We start from the raw sequence: 12976 nt of genomic DNA, 5'->3' as shown, positions 1-12976 counted from the left end.
CCTGAAGATGGGACTACACCTTTCCAGCCTGGTGGCATCAGGCAGTCTAATGTCTACAGATTGCCTAGTAATTTTCCACACAGGCTGAGCTCAAGACCTGATTTTCCTGATAAGGTTTCATAATGACCTCGTTTGCAGGAATGTGGTTTATCAACAAGGTGCTCTAGGCACTACCAAGGCAGCCAGTGGTTCAGGTGGAGCGGAGGGGGTGCAGTGAGGGAGAAAGCCAGAACTAAGGGCTCCTGGCACCACCCAAAGACAGGGGATGCCTGCAACTGGAGCCACCCAGGCTGGGCCAGCAGGAGCATAAACTGTGAGTCCGCGCCTCAGGCAGGGCCAGCTGGAACTGTCAACCTTGGACTTGTGATTACTGCTGACCCATCACTAGTTTGCCTTTGGTCTTTGCTTCTGGAGAAGGAATTGAGGGAGCCTGTCAGGGGACTTGGTGCGGCAGAGAAGGCCCAGGGTGGCAGCAACATCTTCTGAACCCCTGGGTCCAGGCTACTGTCACCCCTTTATTCACCAAAATCAAAGTCACAGCACATCAGGGTTAGAAGGGACCCATGGACCAGCTCATCTTGGCTTCCTATTTTTATACATGGGGACACTAAGGCCCAGAGAGGGCAAAGGAGGGCAAGGAAACACAGGAGGCAGAGCCTAGGTCTCCAAACTTCTGTCCTTTCCCCATCTGCCACCTCCCCAGACCAGCCACCAGCACCACTACTCCCAGGGACCTGTGTGGGGTGTCATTCCTTTAGCCAGGTTTAGAGTAGGCATGATCATGGACTTGACTGGGGTCCTGGGAAGGGCTAAGTGGGCTGGTAGAGGCCCAGGCACTCACACATCTGCAAACTGGCACAGGATTTCTCTCTAAGGCAGGGCCCATGAGCTTCCCTGGTAAGAGAGCAGGGTCCTGGGCATGACTGGACCTTCTGAATCAATCCTCATTCAGTAAGCTGCTCTGGAGGGTCATGGGAGTATTGTACATGTGAAGCATGAGGTTAGAGCCCACTACTTGCCAGTCGCCAGCCTCAGTGTCCCTGTGGGGACAAAGGGCAGAGGCTCTGTGGCCTCTTTGCCACAGCCGATGCCCTGGGAGCCAGGCGTTTGGCAGGAGCTCCTGGGGACTACTTGCACTTTAGAGTGGGTCCTGGAAGGTGGAACTCCAGCCCCAGCGAGGCTGGGGAGCAACTGCACACTCAGGTTCACCTGCCTTGCCATCTCTCTGCAGAGACCTGTGGCCTGGCCTCTTCCCAGATTCCAGGATGCAGGAAATTCATTAGCCCACTTTGGCAACACTGATTAAGTGCCTTCTATGTGCCAGGTGACTCTCCACCCTGGCTGTGCATTAGAATCATTCAGGTGCTTTTAAAAATGGCTGGTACTAGTCCCACCCCAGGCCACTGGAATCAGGCTCTGGAGGCAGGTGTAGGCTCAGACAGGTACTTGTAAACATGCTGCAGACAATTATAATGCACAGGCAGTTGGCATACGACTGCTCAGAAGTGAGATAGAAGTCCACCCAAACTTAGCCCAGCCCATTTCAGCCCCTGCTTCCCTCAGGCTGGCCAACTGCAGCGAGAAGACATCACCAGGAAATTCCCTAGCTATTGTAACTCGTGACAGCAATGTCTGATTAATCATCAACCCTGTAACAGATCCTAGCTCATAACAGGGGACCCGTGTAGACTCTGGAAACCACTGGCCTCTCCAGAGAACTCCCTCCAGAACCAAGAACCCTGGGCCGGAGGACCTCAGGCTGATGGGTGCCCAGCTCTGCTCCCAGGCTGGTAAGTGGAAGCCCAGAGCTTGTTCCCTGGACCAGGGATGCAAGAAGCAGGTGGGTTCTGGGCTATCACTGGGGCCTCAGTTTTCTCATCCTCAGGTCAGGCTAGTGCAGCCCGCCTGCTAAGCACAGACCAAAAGGTCACCTAAGGCCACAGCTTCCCTCTTACCAGTTTCTGGCAGAGACCCGACCCTGGGCTCTTACCTCCAGAAATGTGACTGCCCTCCCTGGACCTGGCTCCTTCCCAGGCAAAAAGCCCCAGCCTCTATCCCCATCCTCTACGGGCACTGAGAGCTCACACACCAATGACAGGTGGCACCCAGAGCTTCGAGGGGGGAGGAACCAAGCTGATGCCGCCTCTGCTGCCACTGCCACCACTGCTGCTGCAGAGGCAACTGTGTTTGGACCCCAGGCACTAGGGGTGACATGAAGGAGGCAGTGCAGGGGTACAGGAGCTGGGCCTAGGTTCCCTCACTCTGGCTGCAACTTGCAGCCTCTCCAAGCCAGCTCCCCCTGAGTACTTCTCTGTGGAGCTGGGGGAGGGTGGAAAGGCTTCAAAGTGCTCCGTAGGTACCTGGCCCAGGAAAGGCTGTATGGCCGTGCGAGGATGATGGCGATGGTGGGGATCCTCATCGAGCAGAGAGCAGACTCACACTCACTAAAGAGTCCAAGAGCTTTGCTACAACAGTTCTCTCATTAGAGCTCACCTGTGTGTGTGGTGTGTGTGTGGGGGGGGGGGGCCGGGGGCAAGGGGAGCATTCTAAAGCCCATGAATCATGTTCCCTGAACTCCTTGGCAGTCAGCAGAGGTGGGTCCAACCTGGGTCAGCGGGGAACCACTAGGGAGCCCCCCTTGACAGGCAAGTCACTCTGTTTTTGCAGCCATAGGGTCTACCTGGAAATGGGCTGGTAATAAGAATGGCTACCTGTGGGCATGAGGATGCTGGGGCCCCATGCCAGCCCAGGGCTGGCATAGGCCTACTTGGAGAGCTGCACTGGGCCTGTGCCCACCTCTGCCGCTCCCCACCCCTGGGGCGGGTGCAGCAAGGTGGGAGGATGGAAGGGGAAGAGGGAGAGGAAAAGGGTGAGAGATAAGGTGAGGGAGCTGGCTAAGTGCAGTTCTGGAGAGGAAGCTCCTCCAGCTTCCTCCAGCATCTCCTCTGGAGTCCTCCCAAGCCTCTGGGGTTCAGAGGAAGGGCTGTGCAGTAAGCAGCCTTCCTTCCCTGGCTGCCAAGTAGTCAGGTCGGGAAGTCCCTTGATTTCAAAGCCCACCCCCAGGCATTGAGGAGCTGACTTGAGAGCCCCCTCTCCAGCTTGAGTCACCACCCCAAAGGCGAGCTGCCAGGACCCCTTCTCTCTAGGGCAAGGAAGTCACTCTAATTGGCCACGGCCATCACAAATGACTCAGGTTCTCAGTGGGAAAATCAGAAAGTCAGACAAGAAGAGGGAACAGCACCCTCATGGGAGCCATGGGCCAGGCCCAGGATAGCGGTCCTCTGTCCTTCAGGTGGGACACAGATGTACACATTAGATAAGTGTATCCGTGGAGCAAAGCCAGGGCCATGTTACACTTACTGTTCTCAGATCTGCTCTTTTTAAGTGATGACAATGAGCAATCCCGGATGTTGACAGCCTTTAAATTTAACAACCAGCCTATAGAAGGGGAACTGAGGCTGAGGGGGTGGGGATGGGGCTTCCACAGGGGAACTCAGACCCCAGACAAGCAAAGTGGCTCCTCCCCGGTTCAAGGCAGGTCTCTGGGGGATCCCTGGGCTGAGGGCAGGGTCGACAGCTAGGGGAGCTGGGGATGCTGGAAATGCCCGCCCCCCCTCAAAGGTTTAGGTAGCCCCAAGGTGCTGCAAGGAAGTGGGTCAAGTTGGCCATGCGGGGCTGATGGGTCCCTGCATTGACATCCCCTGCACCCCGTAGATGTCAAGGCGACTCCGGAGATCCTTCGCTTCCATGCAGAGGCCAAGGGCATACATGTCCGTCTGGATGCTCGGCAGAGTACTGCGTACCGGTGCGCCACCTTCCACGATGGCATCGTGTTCAGCCAGCGGCCGGTGAGGCCCAGGGAGCGCGTGGTGCTGCGCGTGCTGGGGCACCAGGATGGCTGGTGCGGCGGCCTCCGCGTGGGCTTCACCCGCCTGGACCCTGCGCACCTGCCGGCGCCCAGCCTGCCGCCCTTCGTGTGCCCTGACCTGGAGCAGCAGAGCCCGACATGGGCGGCTATGCTACCTCACGGCTGCGCGATGGCGGGGGACGTGGTTTCCTTCTGGGTGACCCGCCGCGGCCAGCTCTGCGCCCAGGTCAACGCGGGCCCCCGGCTCCTGCTGCGCAAAGGCCTGCCCATGGGCGCCCCTCTCTGGGCTGTGATGGACGTGTACGGGACCACCAAAGCCATCGAGCTGCTGGGTGAGGCCACGGGCACAGACCACAGACGCGCCCAGCTCCGAGGGGAGAGGTGGGGGCTGAGGTGGTGCTCGGCGGCATCCAGAGCCTTGGGGAGAAACTTTCATTCATATTCTGTCAGTTTTTCCATCAGTTCCTCCAGTGTCAGCTATTAAGATGGGAGCTGGTGACAAGACCCAGGCTCAGGGAGGGCAACCTTGCCCCTGAAGAATAATAAAATATAACCAGCACCTGAAACATGGGTTAAGGGACTGATCACCTTTCATGGAGGAAGAAATTTGGGGCTGGGTCTTTGCAGTGCAAGTAGGAGTTGAATGTAGACAAGCGTGGCAAGCCAGGGAACATAAGGGCAGGGGCAGAGGTGAGCAAGAAGATGCCTGTGGGACAAGGGCGATGTGTGGTGAGTGGGTGGGCATAAAACCTTCCCTCTAGGCACCTATAGGAAAGTGGGCTTCAGGGGAGTGGGTAGAGACAGGAACACCCAGAAATACTGGCATTTCTGGGCTGGTGGTCCATGACCCTGCCCAAGCCCCTCCCCTCCCTAGCACTGGCTTGTCACAGCTACTGGATTACCTGACTTGGTAGGCCTGGGTGGGACCTACTTTCTCCACCTCTTGGTGGATTCTGATGCACATCTTGGTTTGAGACCATGACTGATGCTGAGAGTCTCCACTCAGGCAGCAGCAGAGGGGCAAAGAGGCAGTGACTAGAGGGAAGATGGTTTAGGAAAAAGGATTGCAGCCCCATAAATTCTCTGCCAGCCCACGCTGGGAAAGAGATTACCAGAATGAGGCCAGACACCTGCCCAGAGCTCCTGGAGCTTCTGCAGGGTGACATGGAAAAGAAAGTCAATGTGTGCTGCCTCCGGGGTGGGGACATTGCCCTGCAAGGCTGAGTCTTCCTCTCTGCCCTAGATGTCGCAGCCGGAGCCTTCCCCGTGGACACGCCCTGGGCCCTCCGTGAGGACATGCCATCTGAGCCTGAAGGTGAGTGGCTTCCGTGAACACCAGGGGAGGCTGCCGGGGAGGCCCCAGCCCTGGGAGCTCAGGAGAATCCTTTAAGTCCCGTCATGTCACTCACACAGGCTTCAGCTCTGCCTTTGAGAATATCAGCTGGTTTACAAGTTCCAAGAGCACATTCCTGAACAGATAATGTTATTTTTCATCCCAGCTTTACCAAAGCAATCCACAGTTCAGAGTAAAAGCTTTGCCAAACAGGAATAAAATAAATATTAAGGGATAAAGAAGGAAGTAAAAAGAAAAACTAAACCTATTACCTCCTAGGTGAATTTCCTCCCAGTCATACATATATTCCTTTCTTCTAAATCGGAATTTCATGGTTTAGGTGTATGTACATCATGATTTTCATACCAATTTTTTTCACTTGATTATGTTGTGAGCATTTTCTCAGGAGGTGATATCCCCAGTACAGCTGCCTGGTTCTCTGTCCTATGGCTCTGTCATGAGTAGGCTGGGTACTGGCTCATGTGCCTCTAAACTACTTATGTCGTCCCCTTTCCCAGCCACAGCAGGAGAGGAGTGTGTCATCTGCTTCCACAATGCTGTCAACACCTGCCTTATCCCCTGCGGCCACACACAATTCTGCAGCTGCTGTGCCTGGCGGGTCTTCGGGGACACGGCCAGGTGCCCTGTATGTCGCTGGGAGATCGAGGCTGTAGTCCCAGCATGAGGTGGGGTCCTCCTGCTCTGAGAACTGCAGAAGGGCCCCTGGGCAGAGTGGTAGGTTGAGCCTAGCTTCCAGCCAGCCCTGCAGTAGGAGGTGGTGCAGCCCACCCTCTCTCTGGAGGAAAGTCAGAAAGGCTGGTTGGTAATAAGCCACCAGAGGCAGGAAGACAGTGGACGATGGCTCTTTCCCTTGGCCCAAACAAGTCAGGGCTAGTGGCATGAGGAGAAGCCCCTCTTTCAGTTCACTCCGGAACCGTCCTCCTGATGGGAAGCCTAGCTGTAGACAGTGGCTCAGCAGTGGCCAGTGGGTTTCTGATCCCTCTGTTTAGCTTCAGGTTCCTTTGTGCCCAGGGCTTGCCAAGGCTTTTGGCTGGTCACCTGGCACAGCCGCACATAAGTGCCAGGGTTCTTCGGACTAAAGAACCCATGTGTGTTGACGAGGAGGATCTTTGTTCAGAGATGGGAAGCCTGCCCCTGGCTTTATAGCTGAGGGTGTTACGGTGTCTGCGTGTACCTATGGCAACCCTGCCCACTGAGACTTAAGGACCCAGACTGGACGCAGAGAGGCATCTGGGTGGATAGAGTGTGGGAGCTGGGTTACTGCCGCCAAGTCCTCAGTAAAGTGGATCAGTAGTTACCCACCTTGGCTGTAAGATTACATATCTAAAGGTGACTCGGAAAATGAGTTGTCATTGTGCTGTCTTCGTGCCAATTTCTGAGACAGCGAAATAAAATTTGTCTTTTATGAACGACTTTGTAATGAATGTGCCCCTTTGTTGCAATCAGTGGGAACGAGTGGAGCCGTGGGCTGGTAAGGAAGCTGGGCATTTGGGGACATGCCCTCCCATCCTGCAAAGACACCCCTGTGCTTGCAGAGGACTGGGCAGGCTGTGAGCACTCAGGCTTGTGGACTCTATTCTTCTGATCATGTGAAGTCCCTGTCCTATGCTTCCAGCCCTGAAGTCACACAGGCTTGACCCGTGACACCCTTGACTTGGGGGGCTTTCCGGAGACTTCAGGTCTTGAATGAAAGGAGGAGTCGACCTGGGAGTCCTCTCAGCAGTTGTTTGCTGCAGGAGGCAAGCTATACCTGTGATGTGGCTGTTGTTCCCTTCTCCATGACTAATGGGAGGCATCTCTCTGGGGAAGAGGGCTAAAAGGGGATTCAAATCTGTTGTGCTTCAAATCGCAACAATGGGAGCCCTCAAACTGCCTCCTGGCCCACACTGTAGCCAGTCAGAGGGGCAGGACCTGGGTTTGATGGCCCCTCAGAGTTTTCACTCTGGAGCAGGAGCCCCTCCCTGCCACTCATGCATGTCTAACCTGGGGCATGTGCCTTTATTTCTATGAGCCTTACTTTCTTCATCTATAAAGTGGAAATAAGATGATCTTCCTTGCTGGTGAGCTGTGAAGATAACGAGTATGAAATGTGCAGCTTAGAGAAAGCACTCAAAACATGGCATCTGCCTTCCCTGCACATGGCGCCAGCCAGGGGACACAGCCAAGGGGTCATGGGGCTGGGTATGCAGGCCTGGGTGTGATCCCGGCAGCCCACTGATTTTTACCAAGGGCCCTCACGTCACCCTATATTTTGGGGTGATCCTTATGGATCCTAAAACAAGTTTTTTCATCCTTTAAGTGTCTCTTTAAAAACAAACAAACAAACAAACAAACAAACAAAAAACCCCAGATACCTCCAGGGCGAGGACATCACTTTAACCCTATTTCCAGTGAATACTTCTTATTAGTTCACACCTAGCCTACCAGTAGACGCTATCCCTAAGCAGAGGTGGGACTTCTGGAATGGTGAAGTAAGGGCTTCTGCAAATCTATTCCTCCCTAAAAGCAATCAGACTGGCAGAATTATAAAAATCACCTGAAGAGGGTTTATCCAAGAGAAACTACTGAACGTAAGGACAGTGAGGTTTGCGGTGTTTGAACTCGGCCCACTCCCATCCTCTAACCCCAACTCCATGGTATCCTTGAAAAACAGCAGCCTCGCAGCCATCAGAGGGGACAATTGGGTCAGGAGTTCCTAAGAAAGCTCAATCACCAGAGCATCATCACTGTTTGACCTGTACTGCAGTTCCCTAGAAAAGCTTCACTTACAGGGTGTTGTCATTATTTGACCCAACTTGAAACCTCTCCATGGGAAAACCCCAATTCCCAAAGCATTGTTTTCCTACTTAAGGCTCTCTGGATGGGAAAACCCCAATTCCCAGGGTGTTTGTCAAGCATAATCAGCTTCAATTATTAACATCGCAGCTGCCTAAGACTGTGATACCAGTTGGGACAAACAAGAGCCCACCAAAGATTTTAAAGGAGGATTTGAGAAATGGGATGTTCATAGAGGAGGTTAAAAAGCTCCGACATATTCCCGGGGATCTGAAAGACCATGTACATGCTCAGGAAAGACCTGAAAGGCCTCAGTCTCTCAGTTCTGGCAGACCTTGAGGCCCTATGAAAGCAGGAAATGTGGGCTAAGACAGAATTGTAAACTGCCTAAGCACTGAAGACATGCATCAAGCCACATATGAACTCCTTGGCAAAGGGCAGAATGTTTTCTAGCTTAAAGCAGTTAAGGAAATCTCCGTCCAATCATTAGGTGACTATTAAGCTAACTGAATAGAGGTATCAGTGGCTGTACGCTGTAGGGAATGTATGCTGTACAGAAGAGTCATTAAACAAACAAACAAACAAACAAACAAACAAACAACAGCAAGAGAAACTTTGGGGTGTGTGTGTGCGTGCATGTATCTGATATTCAGAGTTGCCACATTGTGTTATATAAAAAGCCCAGTTTTCAAAAATGTGTGTGTGTGTGAGTGAGTGTGTGTGTGTGTGTGTGTGTGTGTGTGTGTGTAACCTGAAAAGCAATAGGAAAGTATGGCCTATGCGCAGGAAAAAGTCAGTCACTAGAAACTGTCCTTGAGGGAGGCCAAATGATGGACTTTCTAGACAAAGACTTCATATTACCTATCGTATGTTCAAAGTACAAAAGGAAAACATGTCTAAAGAATTAAAAGAAAGTGTGTCATTGGTGACTCGCCAGATTAAGATTATCAATAGTGAGACAGAAATTATAAAACAACCAAATAGAAACTATGAGGTTGAAAAGCATAGTATCTGAAATGAAAAATTCACTACAGGAGCTTAATAGAAGATTTGAGAAAGAGAAAGGATTAATGAACTCGAAGATAAATTCATCAAGATTATCTAGTTTGAGGAAAAGGGAGAAAATGAACAAAGTCTTAGAGACCTGTGAGTGGGACATTATTAGGTGCTTTGACAGACACGTAATGGGAATAGCAGAAGGAGGAAGAGAGCGAGAAAGGGGGAGGAAAAAAATGCTTCTAGAAGTAAACTTTAAAAAGTTTCTAAAGCAGGAATAAGTCCAAACAGAGCAGAACCAATGATAAATGTAAATGAGTTAAATTTACTTATCAATTGAGAGGGATTTTTTCAGTAGGGGCAAATCAAAAAATAAAAATAAAACCAAGAAATGCAATCCAGTTATATCCTGTCTCTAAGACATATACCTAAAACAAAATCCAGAGAGTAAAAATAAGGGAAAAGAAAAAGATACCAGGCAAATGCAAACAGGAGGCAGATAGGTATGGCAGTCCATGATTATGCTTGCCTTGGAGATCCTTCAAGGTATCACAGGTGGAAAATCCCTGGGCAGGGTAGCACAAGTGCCCCTGGGAGAGACTGCTCTGTGGTGACTCAGAAAAAACCCAGCTACCAGGCCAGATAGCCAGGCTCCCTGATGGGTTGAATTCCTGATGTATATGTGGTATTGGTCATTTCTGGTGCTGAAGCGAGACCACGGTTCTACGCTTCTGATGTCTTACTCCACCCAGATCCACCAAACTTTAGGCATATGTCTGCGAGAAATAAGAGGGCAACCACGAGTCACCTCCACACTCTGCATGCTTATCTTATGTAAATCCTTTGATCCAGTTTTTTATAAACCAAAGTAAAAGTTACCTTAAACTAAGTCCAACTCACTGTTCTTGATTGTCTGAAAAGCCAGATCAGATTCCTTAGTCTTACCTACCACTCAGGTGAAGCCATATTAACTTCAGACAAACTAGAATTTGAGGAAAAAGGGGTTATAGGGGATAAAGAGGGAATTCATATCTATGAGAGCAATAATCGGCTAAGAAGATACATAGTTTCAAATGTTTATGCATCCAACAAAGTATCTTTCTAAGAAAAAGCAAAAAGTGATGTGAATAAAAGGCAAAATTTGAAAAAGGCACAATAGCAGTGGGATATTCAACGCATCTGAGAAATGGAGAGATGAAAAAGACAAAAAGTAGTAAGATTATGAGTGATTTGAAAAATGCAGTTCATCTAGTAGATGTATACAATATTTCAATCCCAAACCAAAGGACATATATTCTTTTTCAAATATATCAAACATACATAAAAACATTCTATGTATTAGACCATAGATTTAAAAAATAAAAATAAAATCATGAGCTATATTCACTGAACACATAGAATACAGAATTAGAATTAATATATCAACAAAAAAGGGAATACATCAAACAACATAAAGATTTAACAAGAGAATATAATGTGCACCAATGAATTTACACTAATAATTTGAAAACCTAGATAAAATGGAAGATATGCTTGGAAAATATAAATTATCCAAATTGGCTCAAGAAGTAGAAAACTCTAATATTTCAATAACTCTAGAAGATATTACAAAAGTAGTCAATGTATTAAAAGCTTACAAGATTAACATCCAAATATTAATAGGTCGTGGTTAATAATAGTGATAACACGTAGCTCAAAATAGCCAGGAAGATTAAATCAGCAATGCCAATAAGCCTTGTTAAATATTTGGGAATAAATGTAATAAAATATTGAAGTTGCTGTAGAATATATTTTTAAAAGACCAAAAATAAAAGAGCTATATCATGTTCAAGAGTGAAAGTCTCAATATGGTGAAGCTATCACTTCTTTCTAAAACATCATAAATTTATGAATTCAGTGCAGCCTCAATCTTAAGACTCAGCGGGATTTTCCACGGACCTTGGGGAACTTTTTCCAAGATTAATACAGACATTTCGATGTACTCAAATAGCCCAGATGATTTTGAAACAAGAATAAGATGTCATAAAACAATAGTAATTTAAGAAATACTTTGATATTTTTGTGGATTTGTTCAAGAAAGCAAATCAACAGATTAGAATTATGTAGGGGAAAAAAGAGCTATCGATTTAGAATTCTGTGTCCAGAGAAGTGACCAGCCCAGGAATGAAGACACTAAGATCTTCTCACGTGGAGGCAAACTAAGAATCTGTTACCAGCAAACTTAAAAGAATGACTGAAGGAGTTTCTCCCAGCAGAAAAGCCATTGTAATAAAAAGAATCTGGGAACATCAGAAGGGAAAGGAGATGGATGTGATTTAGTCCCATAGGACAATGGTGTGCACAGCAAACGGGGATATGGGCTGTGGCCTGGCCACCATGCCTAGCTGCTCCTTTGGCATGGTGTCCTGGTGCCCATGATGTAGAACTCCTTGGATCCACAACTCATGGGTGTTTGGCAAGATTCACAGCGAGGATAGGTACAGCATTGTCGCTGGGAAGCAGCTGCCCAGCCTGAGACTTCATTCTAAACCTTCTCCGGGGCGATGAGGAGAAAGCATAGTTGCTATTTCTGGGCTGAGGCCCCACCCATTTCCCCTACCATCTACTTTCTGGCTTCAGAGGATCCTGAGATTCCAGGGGATGGTCAAAGCCTAAGCAAGAAGGTGATGCTGACCAGGAGGCAAGACACTGGACAATAATGTGGGTGAGAAATTAATGTCTGTTGTGATGCCACAGAAATGGTGGGTAATTTGTTACTGTAACTTGAGTTTCCTTTGAGTTGCTATCTTTGCATCATTATAGCACATGACTTTTCCATTTAACAACTAATATCTAACAAATAATTTATATGACTTTCTGAGCATTTAAATGTTTAATAGGGGTCTCTTGATCCAATCTATTTTATTTAACTGGATGCATGATTTTTTATGATTATGTTATGTACTTGTGCACAGGCACTGCATTTGATGTGTTCAACATATTTTGCAGTGCATATTGGAGGAACAGTCATATTTCTACAAAAAAAAATAGAGAACAGTATTGAATATTTGACCTCAGTGTAGAGATGGCATTTTAAAACAAGATACAACAACCAAGTGCCATGAAGGGGAGATGGACAAGTTGGATTACATACAAATTTTTTAAAAGCTTTTACATGCCAAAAAAAACATGAACAAAACTAAAAGGCAAGTTAATAGGCAGAAAATAGACTTTTTCAACATGTAGGACAGAGAATGAGTTGATGCCCAAACATAAAATAGTCACTCCTACAATCAATAACAAAAGCACAGATCGCTCCCCAGAAAGGTGGCTAAGATCACATTCAGGAGCATTATCCCACGTGGCCAATATACACCTGAATAGATGGTCTCCTTCACCAGGGTCTAAAAAATGCAAATCAAGGTAGCAATGAGATACCAAAAGAATAGAAATGGATTGAGCAAAAAAAATGGTAGACCTTCTCTATTAAAACGTAAAGTATTCCGACCCCATCGCCCCAGCAGTATCTACTCTGGAAGGTCGCTCGCACAGGTGGGATGGGAGGTTACTGGATTAAAACAAATGGAGGGAGTGTGTAAGTGAGCACGCACGCAAGGATGTTCCTGGCAGCGGTACTTGTCACAGAGGAAACCTTGGGAGCACAACTTATGTTCACTAGTAGGTAAATGGTTATATCAACCAGAGTTATCCATGTATTGAACACTGTGCCTTGGTTACAAAGAATAAGTTAGCGCTACATTTCTGGCATACAGATTGTGATATATAGTAAATCTCGTGTATGTAAAAACATATAAAATTGTGTGTGTGCAAATGCATAGCAAAGGGTGTGGAAGGGTAAGAGAGGTTACCTCGAGGAAAGGAATGAGATGGGGCAGATAGGATTGAGCAGAAATTTAAATTGCTCTTGAACTTTTGTTTTTACACGGACGGTGACTTTCTATATTGGTTAAAACAAAAACAGTCGCTTTGGAAGACAGTCTGGG

General features: G+C 48.3%; 1 protein-coding gene across 3 annotated transcripts; it reads left to right on the top strand.

Annotated features, from left to right (window-relative positions):
* The first annotated feature begins 1504 nt into the window (after positions 1-1504).
* On the top strand, positions 1505-12076 carry NEURL3 (neuralized E3 ubiquitin protein ligase 3). Of its 3 annotated transcripts, none has more exons than XM_016142940.2 (4): positions 1505-1790; positions 3715-4200; positions 5112-5183; positions 11613-12076. In XM_016142940.2, the coding sequence occupies exons 1-4, from the start codon at positions 1763-1765 to the stop codon at positions 11690-11692; spliced, it is 666 nt and encodes a 221-aa protein (XP_015998426.2). In that variant the 5' UTR covers positions 1505-1762; the 3' UTR covers positions 11693-12076. The 3 variants fall into 3 exon arrangements, with proteins under 3 accessions (XP_015998426.2, XP_015998423.2, XP_015998422.2); XM_016142937.2 differs by lacking the exon at positions 11613-12076 and adding an exon at positions 5720-6634 and having other exon boundaries at positions 1507-1840; XM_016142936.2 differs by lacking the exon at positions 11613-12076 and adding an exon at positions 5720-6634 and having other exon boundaries at positions 1510-1790.
* Positions 12077-12976: the final 900 nt, after the last annotated feature.

The sequence above is a fragment of the Rousettus aegyptiacus genome, unplaced genomic scaffold (genome assembly GCF_014176215.1).
Source record: "Rousettus aegyptiacus isolate mRouAeg1 unplaced genomic scaffold, mRouAeg1.p scaffold_m13_p_7, whole genome shotgun sequence".
NCBI lineage: Eukaryota > Metazoa > Chordata > Mammalia > Chiroptera > Pteropodidae > Rousettus > Rousettus aegyptiacus.
Note: the sequence above shows the minus strand (reverse complement) of the source record. Positions and strands in the feature narration are given on the sequence as shown.